The sequence below is a fragment of the Sciurus carolinensis genome, chromosome X, assembly GCF_902686445.1.
Source record: "Sciurus carolinensis chromosome X, mSciCar1.2, whole genome shotgun sequence".
NCBI lineage: Eukaryota > Metazoa > Chordata > Mammalia > Rodentia > Sciuridae > Sciurus > Sciurus carolinensis.
The window spans coordinates 17588699-17605408 of record NC_062232.1 but is presented as its reverse complement, the minus strand read 5'-3'; the positions used below and the strand labels follow the sequence as shown (position 1 = coordinate 17605408).

Sequence of the window (16710 nt, the reverse complement as noted above, 5' to 3'; positions counted from 1 at the left end):
AAGGCCAACCTCAGCAACTTAGTGAGTCCCTAAGCAACTTAGCTAGCTAAGGGCTGGGGTTGTGGCTCAGTGGTAAAGCACCCCTGGGTTCAATCCCCAGTACCAAACAAGACAAAATAAAACAACAACAACAACAACAAAAACCCCATCATGTTTGTCTTGACCTTCTTTAAAAATAGTGTTACTATTTCAGAATTCTTTGATACATTCAAATTCTCCTTAACCTGTTTCGGACATTGACCAAATGGTGATTGATGGATGTAAGAAATATATGCGAAAAACATGTGGTGACGTCTTAGACAATCTTAAAGGAGACTGCTATCAGGTAATTATGTTTTCCTGGTAATATATTTTAGGACAACTGATATGAGTTGTTGATTGGAATTGTGTCTTAAAACAGCTTTTAGTATAATTGGTTAGGAAGATAGATTGATTCTTTATGTGAGTTCAATGTACAGTTATATTTAGGGTAGATATGTACAGATAATGAGAAAGAAACCTCCAACTCCAGGTTTGAATCATTTTGAATTGAATCACATAACTTTTTTTTTTCAGTGCTGGGGATCACATTCAGGCACACACTCTATCACTGAGCAATGCCCCCAACCTACATTAGTTCTTGTAGAAAAGATGTCATGAACCTTGTCTTGGCAACCATCACTTTTTGTTTTATCCTGAATCATTTCCTTGAGTTTTGGTCTTTCAGTAGGAATTCAGGTATATTTAGTTGGTTGATATAGATGATTAAAATGCACGAGATAGGAACAGTTTCTTCTTGTTAATAAGTAATTCATTTCTGTCCTGAATTCTACTGTGCTTGAAAGTTGACCCATCATTGTGATGTGTAGTATATGTTTTGTGTTGTATTTTGGAGATGCATATGTTTTGTACCAATGCCTACAGGCTTGTTAGGGCAAGGCATCCAAGCAAATACATATTTTAACAGAATCTTTAATGTGTTTCTTCAGAAATTTTGATGTTTTAATATGTAAATTATCTTAACACCTCCTTCCCTAATGTATGTGCATCTAAATTTGATTTCATGGTATATGTATGTTAATCTTTTAAGTTGAGAGAGGAATTCTGTGCACCTTAAAATACAGTTGTGATAGTTTTGTGGGCAGTAGGGGAGAAAGACATAAATTTAACTTTACTATATAAAAGCTTAACGGTGGGGGAGGGCAGGTGTGGTGGTAATCCCAGCTACTTCTGAGGCTGAGGCAGGAGGATTGCAAGTTCAAGGCTAGCCTGGACAACCAAGCAAGACCCTGTCTCAAAATAAAATTTTAAAAAAGCAGTGGGATTTAGCTCAGCTGTAGAACACTTGCGGTGTACTTGCCTAACACGCATGCAGTACTGGGTTCAGTCCCCTCTGTTGTGGGAGGATATATTAGGTTATTGAGAGTGTGTTGACCAAATTGTTTCATGAGTTTAAAGTTACCACTATTTTCAAACAATGAACCAGACCCTCTGCCCATGGTATTTAACTCTCACACTGGTGGGTACTATTTCAATTACATGAAATGAAAGTGAAACTTAGAGAATTTAAAGGGAATTGCTTCAGGGTTATAGGGTAATTTTAGAGGAGTGTGGCACAGACTCCTATCTCCCTACCTTTTTTTTTTGGCACCAGGGATGGAACCCAGGGACACTCAACCACTGAACCACATCCCCAGCCCTTTTTTGTATTTTATTTAGAGACAGGGTCTCACTGAGTTGCTTAGGACCTCAGTAAGTTGCTGAGGCTGGCTTTGAACTAATGATCCTCCTGCTTCAGCCTCCCAAGCTGCTGGGATTACAGGTATGCGTCTCTGCATTTCTCCCTACCTTCTTATATGGCTTTCTTACATGGATTAAGACCATAAGCACAAACCCAAGCTGTTGAGTTGTTGACTGGGTTTTTGTTTGTTTTTTGGTGTTCAATAAATATGTATTGACCAAATTATAATATAAGAATATGTGAATATATCACAATGAATTCCACTTTTATGTATAACTATAATGTGCCAATTAACAAATAAATAAGTATAAGGAAGATCAATAGAGTATAGAAGTGGATCCAGGGAGGGAGGTGGGAAGGGAAGGGTGTCTTAATGAGGATTGAAATGGAGCAAAATATGTTATACATTTGTGAATATGTCAAAATGAACACCACAATTATGTGAAACTATAATGCACTAATAAAAACAAATTATGAAAGAATAAGTGAATGAATATTGTCGAAGTCACCAGTTAAAGGAATTCAGTATCAAATCACAGTTTGCTTTTATTTTTATTTTTTTAACTTTTTTAAATATTATTTTTTGATTCATTTACACAAATGGGGTACAACTTTTTCTCTGGTTGTACACGAAGTAGAGTCACACTATGTAATCATACATGTACATAGGGTAATGATGTTTGTCTCATTCCATTAAAGCATCATTGGAGGGAGTTGATGCTGGAGTGCATCCTTATCCTCCTCTCTTCTGGAACAGCACCACCAGGGGGAGCCTGGAAAATTCTTCTGTGGCTGAGTTCTCCTGAAACTCTAAAGGAATGGGCTTGGGGGACTGAGTGGATGGCCTTTATTGTGGGGGAAGAAAGACCTACCTGACCACCTTCCTTCAAGGGCATGCAAGTCCCTTGTCATTAAAATACTACCACTGAAAATAAACTAGGTCTTTGCAGCTATTTAACATTCGTTTAGAAAATAGCAAACATTCCAAAGCCCTCCTGGATTTATAACTATAGAATAACCTTAATACCAAAATACAGGTAGTACACCAGGAAAACTAAAGACTGATTATATATTTATACACACACACACACAAACAAGTTTTCCAAGTAAAATAGTAAAATCTACCAACTTATTTAAGAATACTATGTTTACCTAAATAGGATTTTGTAAATGTAAAGATGTGAATTTTAAGAAATACTGTTAACATAATTCATTATATGAACAAAGAACTGAATAATAAGAAAGAACAAGAATTTGAGAATATTTAGCTGTCACTTAAAACATTTTTTTAGTTGTAGATGGACACAATACCTTGATTTATTTATCTATCTATTTATTTATTTATTTTTATGTAGTGCTGGGGATCAAACCCAGTGCCTCACACATGCTAGGCAAGTGCTCTACCACTGAACTACAAACCTAGCCTAGCAGTCATTTTTCTTTTTTTTTTTTTGGTGGTGGGGTGGTAGTACTGGGGATTGAACTCAGGGGCACACAACTACTGAGCCACATCGCCAGCTCTATTTTGTGTTTTATTTAGAGACAGCATCTCACTAATCTGCTTAATGCCTCACTTTTGCTGAGGCTGGCTTTGAACTCATGATCTTCCTGCCTCATCATCCTGAGCCGAGCTGCTGGAATTATAGGCATGTACCACCATGCCCAACTAGCAGTCATTCTTCATAAAAATTCTTTAGGTAAAATGAAATTGCACTAGAGGGAACCATAAAAGCATAATAGAAACTAATTATCAGAAACTTAACAGTAAAATTATAGTAAATGACAAAATATAAAATATAGTAAGTGACAAAAGCCATTTCCCCTGAAAACTAGGAACAAAATGAGGATGCTTATTATTTGTGTTCAATGTTGTTTTTGAGGCAGTTAATATAGTTAGGTAGGGAGATGAAAACTATAAAAAAATTGCAGGTGATAAGAATGTTGAAAAAAATCTGGGAAACATAGAAAATCAGTTGGATTCATGAGAATTTGGTAAAGTGATAGATAGGGGCAGACTAAAAATTTTTTCCCTGCTAAAATGCTGAATAGTTTGAAAAGAAGAGGGAGGGGTGAGTGGGCAGGAAATCCTATTCAAAGTAATAATCACCTGTTAAATATCTAGGAAAAAACTAGACAAGAATGGTGTTCTGAGACTGATCTGAATTATGTTGAGATCTTATTGAAAGATATCACATAAGGTCTGAATGTGGGGAGGAGAGGCATACTATATTTCCTGCATGGAAATGACTGAAAATGCCTGTTTTTTTGTTTTTGTTTTTTGTAATTGTAAGTTATTCCAAGGAAGAGATTTAGAGTTAGACCTACTGATTTCAAAGTTCATTTTTGAAGATAAATATCTCAGAATAGCCAAGAAGACTTTGGAAAATAATCATAGTGAAGGTAGACTTGTCCTATATTGTTAATTTACTGTAAGGATGGTATTCAAATAGGAAATATGATATAGAATTAGACATATAGTTGAGAGGAATGTCACAGGAACTTGCATGTCTGGGTGTGTATTCCTACACATAGTGCTAGTATGTGAACTATAGTACATGACCCAAGATTTGTTTCAGTTCACTTGGGAAAAGGAGGTTTAGTTGATTTAATAAGCCATCCATCTGCATGAGAACAAAGTGAAGTAACCCTAGAAACCATGGAAAGAGGAATTTTAGTAGGTTAACTATAGATATAAAAATCAATGCCTTTCTGAAAATTTAGAATTTGAAACATTTTAAGAAAGAGAAGACATGCAGAAACTGTTGCTGTTTTGTTGGCATTACCAACCTAAAAGACTAGAAAAGTACTGGTAACAAATATGTTAGGGTGTTGATCCCATGACTAACAAAAAGAGTCTGTACCACTTAAAATTTAAAAATGAAGTTAGCTAAATTTAAAAAGTATAAAGGATATGAAATAATACTTTTCAGAAGAGGAAAGTCAAATTAACCTTAAAAAATACTGCATGACACTCATCCCTGTTGACAATCTGGGAAGTTCATTTGAAAATATTAGCAAGGGGCTTGGCAAAATTTAGGACAGTATTCCATGCTAGGGAGGATGCAAGTACAAGGAAATTGTGGCTTTCAGGCGTTATTGGTTGGAACATGAATTGTTTCCAAAACTAAAAATTTAAAACACACATGACTGATCACCTTATTGACCCAGCATTTGAGTGCCCAGTTCACAGAGAAAGGCATTAGGAGAAGGAAGTTTATCGTGTTCATAGAGGCCAAGGCTTGGTGATCACAAGAGTAGAACATTTTTAGTGAAACAGCATAATCTTAAAAATATAATCATTATATAGAAATATAATTTATAATTATAATATAAAAACAATGTTAGAGAAAAAATGTCCAAGTTGAGAATGATGTATGTGATCCAAGGTTTACAAAAGAGGACACATTTGTGAGTTTAGGTGTGTGTATTTATAAGAATCTATATGAGTATGTGGGAAAATTATGAACAAATCAAATGAGATTAATATGTAGATTATAGGCAGATGAGGTGTTAGTACTTTATCTTTGCCTACTTGTACTAGTCTGATGCATTAAGTGAAGCAAGTTATAAAACAATAGGACAGTAAAATTCTTTTAAAAATTCTGACTGGGGCTGGGGATATAGCTTAGTTGGTAGAGTGCTTGCCTCGCGTGCACAAGGCCCTGGGTTCAATCCCCAGCACCAAAAAAAAAAAAAAAAAAAACAACAACAATTATGACTGATAAAAACTATTGGATGTAATCATAGGGAATTGTGGCAGACTTTTGATTTCTGACTTGTTACATGTGATTTTTTTTTTTGTAGTTGGAAAGATAACAGATGAGGAGAATAACTCCTGTCTCATTCAGGATTTTGCTTAGAGCCAGATGTGACCTCAGCATATAGCTTCATTGTTTCAAAGATGAGGCAAACTCAAAACTTATTTCCTATAAAGTAGTCCTCTCTTATTCTGGAGGAATATGATCCCAGACCCCTAGTAGATGCTTGAAACTGTAGGTAGTACCGATCTCTACATATACCATGTCTATACATACTTATGATAAGGTTGAATTTATAAGCTATGTATAATAAGATTAATAATAGCTATTATTAATAAGCAGAACAGCAATAATAACATACTGTAATAAAATTCCAGCACTACTACTTTTGTGCTTTGGGGTCAGTATTAAGTAAAATAAGGGTAACTTTAACACAAGCTCTGTGATACTACAATAGTCTAATAACTGAGGTGACTACTAAGTGGCTATTAAATGACTGGTAGTAATATATATGTATATATGCAGTATGAATACTCTGGAAAAATGCATGACTTATGTCCTAGACAGGGTGATGCAAGATTTCATCGTACTAGCAGAACAGCACACAATTTAAAACTTAAATAGTTTATTTCTGGAACTTTCCATTTAATACATTCAGCCTAAGGTTGGCCAAGGGTAATTAAAACCACGGCTAGTGAAACTGCATGTAAGGGGGTATCTACTATATTTACTATAAAGGATCTGTCTGAGAATTTCAACCCTTAACTGCTATTCACCATGCTTGATGACTCCTCTGTGGTGGAAGTTGGTGTTTATGACATGACTTTATTATCAGCAATACTCAGTATTTCAGAAACCATAGGTTAATAGTTTAAGATGCAAAAATCAATAAGCCTTGAAGTCATTCAGTGCTTAGTATAAAATAAAACACTAGAAGAAAAATCAGATAGTGTTAGGAGAGACAATCTGGATCAGTATTAAAAGTATGAACTTGGCTTTCAGATAGTTCTTGTTGTGCTTCTTGTCTCTAGTTCTTATTGTTGTTTAGATGAAATGAGAAGGCATATGAGGCATATACTGAACACTTATTTTTGCCATTACAGACATGAATGAAGGTTTTTTTCATTTATGTGGCAGGTGCTGTGGATCTAAGCTCCAGCTTGTGTTTTCCCCCTTCCGCTATAACTTTTGTTTAATTATATCCACATGTATTGGCTCACTTGTATAATCCTATTATCTCTGGAAGGTTTTAATAGAAGACTGTATTCCAGTACTGAAGAGGTACGCCAAAGAAGGGAGAGAGTTTGATTATGTGATTAATGATTTGACAGCTGTTCCAATCTCTACATCTCCAGAAGAAGGTAGATTGTGTTTTGTTTTTAACCAAGATAACTATTCATGGAAATGTTTTCTCTTGGCACTGTGTGAAGGTGAAAGGATGTTAGAGATTGTCTAGTTCTCTTATTTTTCAAAGAGTTAAACTGAGACCCATGGTGGAAAGATGGCTGGATTTGAATTTCGCTTTAATTCCTGTTCTGCCATTAAGTGAATTAACTCAGTCATTTGAAACAAACATTAAGTGAAATGGTTCATAATCACATTACTGAGACATTAAATTGCTTGATAATTTATTTAAATAATGTGTTTTTACCTGTAATGGGACAAACTGGTGATCTTTCTAAGCAGCACAAGAGACAGTTCTCCTTCTCAAACCACATGCCCCCAATCACTGCTGGTTTGTGTTCTCTGTTAATGTTTTTTCTGTAAACTTGATTTACTGCTGACTTTGCAGAATGGGATCCCAATCTGATGACCATTGCATTTCTCCCTCAATGTTGACACATTCCCCCTTGAAACAGTTTTAGATTTCAACAATTGCCTTTGTGTGGAATTTTTTTATTTGGGTGCAGGGTGTGGCTGTGGAACCCAGGGCTCTTGTGGGCTAGGTAAGCACACCACCACTGATCCATACCTTCAACCCCCTATGTCAAATCTTTATTGGTGGTGTGAGAACAATGCTAAGTGGATACAAATTTGATTTTGACCTCGGCATCTATGTGTGTGGGCATGTAGGACACTAACTATATGACTGTGCATTATTGTTTATGAACAAACTCTAATATTGGGTCTCAAGCTCATGGATCGTTCTGTTTTTGTATTGTTTAGTACTAGAGTGAATATTTGATGATAGATGTTTTTGATGCATGCAAACTCATACTTATAAAATTTATTTTTTTAACATTCAGATTCCACATGGGAGTTTCTCAGATTGATTCTTGACCTCTCAATGAAAGTATTGAAACAGGATGGGAAATATTTTACACAGGTAGGCTACTCAAGTTTCTTTTTTTCCTCCTGAGATTCTGAGGAAGAATTTTATATTTTGAAAGTTGAATGCATATTCTCAAAATTTATGTATTTTAATGATAGAACAACATCATTGGGTGATATTTTTTCAAGCAGTAAGTTTCTAAATTGCTGACCTGTCATCTCTGGAGAATCAGTTCACAACAGCACTCAAGAATTATCCTGATTTGTCGACCCTAGTGTTTGACTGTAATATGAGCTGCTGCCACCAGATGGAGACACAGATTGTTTTTTTCCCTCCTCCCCTTATCCTCTGGGACACTCTTGATCAACATACATTTAATAATAACTTTGCCTGTAGTATGAGCTCCTGCCACCAGATGGAAGCAAATTGTGGTGTTTTTCTCATTCTCTAGTGAATTTTTAATTTTCAAAGAAAGTTTGAAGGTATATTTCTTTATCTGTATAAATTATTTATATACACAGAAACTATTAAACCCTTAATAAAATTCTGAAAGTGACAGCAAAGGCAACTAATTGATAATCCAGTACAAAAATTCCTTGAGCCAGAAGCTTAGATAGTATTGCACTCCCGTCTGACTTCTTCTGGATTTATAGGAAAATATCCCCACTACCCTGACTTTGGTTTTTACTGACATAAGAGGTTTATTGTTTAACTCATAGACACTATCATAAACAGTATTTCATATTCTACCATATGTCCACAGTCCTAATCACATGACTCTCTATATGTGAACAACTTTACAAAGTAATAATACATTGTATTTGGATCTTAGAAACTCATTTCACTAAAAAAAATGTGTATTTTGTTCGTTAAGTAATATGTGCTGCTTTTTAATTAAATTTTTAAGTTGTTTAAAAGACATAAACCTATAAAAATTGTATCTACTAATGAGGTACCATGTGATGTTTCAATACATGAATATACACATGTAATGTTTGAATCAGTAAGTATGTTTGTCTTCTCAACCATTTCTCATTTCTTTATTCTGAATTCTTCTAGCTTTTAAAAATGTATAGTATATTTTTGTTATCCATAGTCAGCATACTCTGCAATAGCACACCAGAATTCTTGCTCCAGTTGAACTGTACCCATTGATCAAATACTATTTCTTTTTTAAAAGTTAATGTTTCACCATCGGTAACAGGTAGAGATCTTTAGTCTCCTGAGAAGGTTCCTGCCTCCAGACCCTACCCTGGACTTTTTATGGGATCTGAGGTGAATAACACAACTCTGAAACACCTTGACTCAGATTCTGACCATTTTTTTTTTCTCCCTCTTCCCACTGTGTGTAACGCCTGCAGGCATGTAGTGATTCATCCTGACTTTGCACTTGGTAAAAGAGTTGCAAAGCTTTGAGGAAAGCAGATAATGACCTATAAGTGGATAATTTACCCCCTGATATTTAGAAATGATTTTTTAAAACACATTCTAAATTTGGTTCTATTTAGAGCAGGGGTCTGCAAACTATGGGCCAAATCTGCCCTTCTGCTGCTTTTGTAGTTTTCTTGGCACACAGCCATGCCCATTCATTACATAGTGTCTGTGGCTGCTTTCATGCTATAGTGGCAGTGAGAAGTAGTTGTGGGGATGGCCTTATGATCTGCACAGCCTAAAATATTTTCTGTCTGGCTTTTTACAGAGGAAATTTGCTGACCCCTGTTTTATAGGATATCTTCAGTGAAAGCTGCTCAAAGGCTTCTTATTATAAAAGCAACCCAGATTCAGCAAGTTGGGTATTTTTATGAGTGGTATTTCTTAAGCAGAGCATATTTGTAGCATTTTTTTTTTCTTTCATGGTTCTGAAATAGAAATCTCATGCAGGTTTAAGTCAAAGTTGTTTAACTAAAAAGAGACAACCCCCCCAAATAAAAGCCAGGTATGGTAGCACACATTAGTAATCCCAGCTAATGTGGAGACTGAGGCAAGAGGGATTGCAAGTTCAAGGTCTGCAATCATTGCAACTTGGGAGGCTGAGGCAGGAGGATCACAGGTTTGAGGCAACTTAGTGAGAACCTGTCTTAAAGTGGCAAAAAGAAAAAAAAAGAGAGTGAAAAAAATGGATTCCCTGTGAGACTGTCAGTTTGTAGTAGATAACAGGTGGTGTTGGAAAGAAAATTTGACTGTTTTCTTTGTCTTAAATATTTGCCTGATAGACTGACTCCTATGGAGAACTGGTATCTTAGTATGGGATACTAATAGAAATCCTTACTTAGACTACCACCACAGTCCAATCATAAGTATTAATGGTCTGGTGGGCTTTGATAATTTGTCTTGGCCAACTGACTTGTATCAAAAAATCACAGGTATTATATGCTCAGGGGTGGGCTGTTTTTCAAGAATTTTCCAGAAGATATATTACAACATATTTTCTGTCTCTGTGTTCATTACAGCTGGAAATACAAAGTGATCTTGTTTTATGATACCCATTTTGTGTTATTCATTTTGAGGAACATGGAGTAATTCAGTAGTGTAATCTGCCAAATCCTGTGATTCATATGGAATGAAGGGTGCAGGCCTTTCAGGAAGCTGAAGGCAAGTCAAGAAGCAGGGTGGTCTGATTGAGGATATATTGATTTAGTTACCAGCGAGGTGGTTTTTGTTTGTTTGTTTGTTTATTTTTTTTTTTGTGGTGCTTGGAGTGGAACCTAGGGCTTCATGCCTCATGAATGTTAGGCAAGTCACTCGGCCTAACCTCAGTCCTTGATTTTTTTTTTAAACTGCTGAGTGACATGCTTGGGTATACCCTTACTTTACTGCTGTGCTCACCCTGTTAGCTGAAGTTTGCAACTTAGAACTGGAATGTAAGGTTAAGGATGGGATGAAAGTATAGGTTTTATAGTGATTCACAAAAGCTAAATGTTCCTGCCCAGAACTGCTTGTATCACATTGGAAGCTTATGATGTCACTGGTGTCACCTGACTGCTTGAAGGCCACCTTAGTAGCATACCATGAAGCTGGGGAATATATTGTGGGAATTGAAGTGGTCCAGGTGGAGCTGACAGAATTTAAATTGGAGAGGAATTGCTCTCATGGGACTAGGAGGAAGGTCCTGGGACTTGAACACCTCCCTTCTCTCTCTAACACCCTGTTTTTTAAAATGATAGGCTATTTGATGCATAGAACTATGTATATAACATGTATGCAAATTATGCTGTGAAATAATAGCAAACTTCTGATTACTCCCATCCAATTCAAACTAGAAATTACTAGTACTCTTGATATAAATATATTCCTGCCTAATACCTGCTGCTTTTTGGAAGTAATCTATCCTTATTATTATTTTAAAAATTCTTACATTTTATTTATAGACTTACTTGTGATTTCCTATATTACTTAGTTTTGCTTGCTTTTGAACCTGATTTAAAAAGGCATATCAAGGATGTGCTCTGTGGTTTTCTTTTTATACATTATAGAAATAATATATGCTGACTAAGTTTAGAAGTTACAAACAATATGGAAATCTATAAAGTAAAACAGCAAATTGTCACCTACTTAACCTAACATGGGACAAGGAGAACTTTCTAGAACCAAAGCTGCTGAATTGAGGTTTAACCCCTAGTTGTGTTCCTACCTCTTGTCCCATCTCTTTCTCTCATCCTTAAGGGACAATTAATTCTTTGCTATTTTTGATTTCTGTTCTGCATGCCCTATGTGTCTTAAAAATAAAAGAAAAAATGTTCTATTTAAGTAGACAGCAAAGTGTGTGTATCATGTTATTTTGGGGGGTAGGTCTCTATTTGTGGAGAGTTTCTTTTTTCTCTTCTTAAAAATTGTTCTTGGCAGTGTTGGGAAAGAATAAATTGAAGCTTTCCCATTTCCTTACCACATTTTCTATAAGGAGGTCCTCTCATGTGTCCTCTCTAAAGGGAGACTGTGGTGTCAGTTTTAATATGGCAAAGAAAACCATTTGGCTGTGCACCTTGGTGGCATTCCATTCTATAGCTTCCCCAGTGGTGATGTGTTCTAAAAACAACCGGTAGCATTTTCTATTTATGAGTCGTAAATTACACGTGTGGTGTTTATATGCTCTCATAGTGAACTTGATGTTGAAACCAAATTATATGCTGGCAATAGGCATTTTGACCAAATCCCACTGCATGACCCTAGATGATGGGTTATTAAACAGGCTGGCACTGAATGACGACGTCATGCTGAGCGAATGTGCTAAGTTAAAACCACCAAGGCCAGCCCTTGGAATAGTTCTAACCTCTTGTCCGTGGCTGACTGGCTGGCTGGCTGGTTGATTTTGAAATGCCATTCTCAGAAGTTCTTACATCATAAACTGCCTTTATTTGTATATAATTTCACCTTACATTGTACTTGGCTATTTTGAGGCAAATTAATAGTAAAGTTCTTGTGAAGAAGAAGTAGAGTTAATACACAGATTCAGCGGTCTTCTGAATGTTAAGAACTTCAATGGTTAAAAAATAGTAGATGATATTAAATATCCATCTTGTTTTCTAAATTCAAAGTGAAAATCACCTATGGGAAAATTGTGCTATAATGATGATAAACCATATCCCAGAACTAATCAAAATCTGCATTTACCAGAATCCCCTTTGATTTATATGCATATTAAAGATTGCAAAGTGCTGCTCTTGAGCTAGGCAGATTTAGCTGCTCTACCTTGGTCAGAATCACTGATTCTCTTCACCCTTTTTCCCTCGTGGACATAAGATGACTGCTGCAGCCCCAAATGTCACAACCAGGTTGAAGACTGGAAGAGAGTTGAAGGAGCATATCACTCCCTCTCTCCTTGATTGTTTAGAATCAAAAGTTTTCCTAGCAGACTTCCACTATATCTCATTGACCATTCCTAGCTGCTAGGGAGGCTGAAAAAGTGGTGACCAAAAAAGGAGAAAAGTTATGACAATAAGGGAAGTTTTTGATAAAGAGTGCAATTGAGGGGGCAGATATCCTTAGCATATATCCTGAATAAGCATTTGTTGTCTTATGCCTTAAAATCAATTACAGTTTTGGGGAAAGAAGCATGAGCTGTGAATGTAGTTCCTTGTGAACATTTTAGACTCTTAGTGTTGTAGTTTAAACCATTTGGAAAGCAAGAACATTGTCTTTTTAATACTTCATTTTCAACACAATGGTGACCATTATTGATAAAATTTACTTTGAATGGGTTATGTGTATGAATCTTTGCTAAATTGCATGGTGCAGATATAGTGAACTGTGTCACTAATGAGAAATTGGTCTCACTGCTTTCTATTACTTCATACTCTAATAATTTGAAGTATCTTGGTAAATGAGGTAGAAGGAAAATGAGCTAATAAGTCTATAAATAGAATCTGGTGCAATTTGTGAAAGTACACAGAGGCCTTATCTCATTTTTAAAGATGAACTTTTATCTCAAGCTAGAATTGTTCTCTTTTATTAGAGACATTCGAATGACTAGGACTCAAGAATCCCATTGTTTGCTTTTCTCTCTTTGATTTAGGGGAACTGTGTCAATTTGACGGAAGCCCTGTCACTCTATGAAGAACAACTTGGGCACCTCTATTGTCCTGTGGAATTCTCAAAGGAGATCGTCTGTGTCCCTTCATACTTGGAATTGTATCCTTTGACGGTGATATTGTGTTGTCAGATCAGAACCTCCAAGTCAATCCTGTGCCAGTTTAATATTTTAAATTCTAATAATAAATAAATAGCTCTGTGGTATGTAAACTTAGCTGAGAGCTTTAAAAAAACTGATTTCTGGGCCATATTCTCAGAGACTCTTGGGTGTGATGTGCCACAGTTTCCCAGGTGCTTTTAATAATCAGGTACCACTTGGCTAAAGAAGTGGTTTTCAAAGGTGATCCCAGATCTGCTGCATCACCTGGGAACTCATTATATATACAGATTATCATACCCCACCCTGACCAGCTGCTCAGTCAGAAGTGCTGGAACTGGGACCAGTGACCTGTTCCACCAGTCCTTCTGTGCACCTGAAATGCTCGAGATGCTCTAATATAAAATGCTGCCCCCTCTGTGGCAGATAAAAATCCTGGAGACACTCATTTTACTCATATAAAATCATCAGACTTTAATGTTAGTTTCTACACTTGATGCTAATTTGCAATAAAAACTGAGAGCTGAAAAATTGCTGGGAGTGCAGAGTTAATGCATTCTCCGTGAGTTCCACTTAAGTTAGTCCCAATCACAAAGGAAAGAACATGGAGGAGAACCAAAATGAGAACATTATTTTTGGAAACTTGCACTGTCTTTCCTTCTTCTAAAAAGTAGGCAGACTTTAGTCTGTAGTCAACAACTTCCTTGTCTGCAGTGGCTCAACCTAGGTTCCTGTGACAGCAGTGTTTTTCTTTTTATATGATAAAAGAGTTATATGATTAAAGAGTCACTTTCTTTTTTTGTTGGTTCTTTTTAGTTATACATGACAGTAGAGTTCATTTTGATAAAATTATACAAGCATGGAATATATCTTATTCTAATTAGGACCCCATTCTGTGGAGGTACATGATGGTGGGATTCACTGTGGTGTATTCATATATATACATAGGGAAATTATGGCAGATTCATTCCAGGAATTGTTGCTGTCAGCCTGTTGTTAGGCTGGTACTGACAGAGCCTGGCAGAGCACAGGCAGTCTACTGAGGCCTGGGCAAGAGGCAAGAACTCCCTAGGTCCTCCATGAGAGGAGGGGGATTCTCTGGTTTGTGAGGCAGCCATGTCCTTCCATGCCCTGTGGAAAGATTCGGTCTCTCCTACCATTCAGCCTGATTCAGGGTTCCCTTCAGGAGCATTTTTTATTGGTTCTTTTTAGTTTTAAATAACACTAGGATTCATTTGATATAATTGTAAAGGTATGAAATCTAATTTGCTACAGAAGCATTTTTATGAAGTCAGTTGTGTTTTCACATGTTTAAAAGGTTTGAGAGGTCAATTGGTAACATTTGGGAAAAGGATTCTGCCCTCTGGTTCCCTTTCTTCCTTCTTTGTACCCTTTTTTCCTTCTCTCTTCTCTTGCTCACCCTGTCTCTCCCTTCCTCTCACTCCCTCCTCCTTTCCTTTCCTTTTCTCTCATACTAATTCCCCAAACCTTTTGTGAGACCTGGTAAGGAGTAGTGATACCTAAGAGCATCTGTGTCTTTCTTTAGTCTTTTGTCTCCTCAGTGCCCCCTTCAGAAATCCCACACTGCAGAGTGGCCTTGTTCAAAGGCTTTCATTCTCATTATCATAGCACTCTAAGCCACGAAGCTTTTCATCCATCTTCCAGTTTGTAGACCAACACACAAATGTTAAGTGATGCCTGTTCCTCCTTGAATTACCTGCTTTCATTCCTTGACTGTCTGTCCAGGTGGGTATTTTACACTGTTTGGAAGAAAGCTAAACCTTGAAGATGAATATCCCCTAATCATGTGTGCTGCAAACAGCTTTCCTGACCTCCGAATGCTGTACATGACATCAAAATGAGTTGGGCAATTGATTGTGAACTCCTTAAAGTTTTCTCTTCTTTTAATTATTATTCTTAATTTAAAAAAGCAAATGGAAAATGTATATTTTGATGAGCTAGGGTGTTATTTTTTAAAAGTCAGCTGAAGGGCAATTAGATAGTACAGCAAAGACTGCGAAGTGCACTGACCCCCTAGAATGTGATTTTTGTTACTTTTTAGTTCTGTGTGGGTTTTTTTTGTTTTTGTTTTTTTTCCATTTTGGTTTTGGTAGACCTAAATTTGGATGTTTGGAGGAATGAACATCATTGTTATGTTCTGGAGGGAAGTTCTTGATGGTGATTTCTTTCCCAAAAAATGGATTTAGATATTAAAATTTGGTGCTTATAAGAGAGTTAAAAATGAATAGCAATGCTTCAATTAAAATCACAAAGGAGACATTTTATGTGTTTTGTTGTTTTATTTCAGCTCAGTCCCCTCTTCCTGCCTCTGGCATAGAACAAAGGTATCTCCTGGACTGTTTTTACTTCTGTTATAGCACTTGGTATCATTGATCTCTTTATAATAGGATGGCCTTGGGGCCTTTCTTGAACAGTAGTGATGACTTCATTTACCACTGTGGTAAATGATACACAGCTCATTACATTCACAACTTCCTTTGTTATAAAGTTGAACTGAGGATAGCAAGAGAATTTTGCTTGACTGTAAAGTGGAAAGTCAAAAGCCTATTTCTATCCCCACTCTTACTGGTGTATTAGGTGTGGAAATAAGATAATTTAGGATAGCTGCTATGAAATTTAAGAAGATTCTTGGATGTACAGATACTTGATAGAGTTTATGGAGAGGCCTGTGGCAAAAAAAGAATGACATAAAAACTCCTAAGAAAGTGCACATAACTAACAACTTGCTTTTGTATTCTGGGTAACAGTCCAACATCAAAGGGGAGGTTATAGTGACTTGGATTGTTAGAGAGATGTCACTTGGTTATCCTGTTGTTTTACAAAGATTTATACTTAATCAGTGGAATCAGTTCATTTACAGGAAGCAAAACATTAAAAATGAAATATCCCAGTGTCCATGTTGAGATAGAATAAGTGTCACCATAGGACATTCTTCCACCCAAGGTAGGAATGAATGGTATAGTATGTAACAAATGTACTTTTTAAAAAATTAGATTGGCATGGAAGAATAAACAATAAGGTAGAATAAAAGAAGTTAGTGACATTGGAACTTGATAAGCTGAACAAATACTTTTCTTGTACACATATAGGTTGAAAATGGAACTGATGGACATCTTCCTGTGCCTTTAAACTCTTCTATAGTGCTCTGCAAAAGTTCTATATACTGGGTAGGATTTAAAATGATGGTGCTCTCACTGTTAGAACACTGGGGTCAGTAGAATTGAGGTTTTTGTTTTTTGCATTTTAGAAAACAAACTGAGTGTATCTGATGTTTGTATATGGTGTGATTAGAGTGTGGGCATTACTTTGTACTTAA

General features: G+C 36.3%; 1 protein-coding gene across 2 annotated transcripts in view; it reads left to right on the top strand.

Annotated features, from left to right (window-relative positions):
* Positions 1-15651, top strand: part of Sms (spermine synthase) — a 54002-nt gene extending 38351 nt beyond the window's left edge. For both annotated transcript variants that reach the window (XM_047536368.1, XM_047536369.1), the window contains exons 7-11: positions 236-325; positions 6725-6839; positions 7725-7804; positions 13260-13375; positions 15120-15651. In XM_047536368.1, the coding sequence (XP_047392324.1) occupies positions 236-325; positions 6725-6839; positions 7725-7804; positions 13260-13375; positions 15120-15159 (441 nt within the window). In that variant the 3' untranslated portion in view covers positions 15160-15651. The remainder of the gene's footprint in view (positions 1-235; positions 326-6724; positions 6840-7724; positions 7805-13259; positions 13376-15119) is intronic.
* Positions 15652-16710: the final 1059 nt, after the last annotated feature.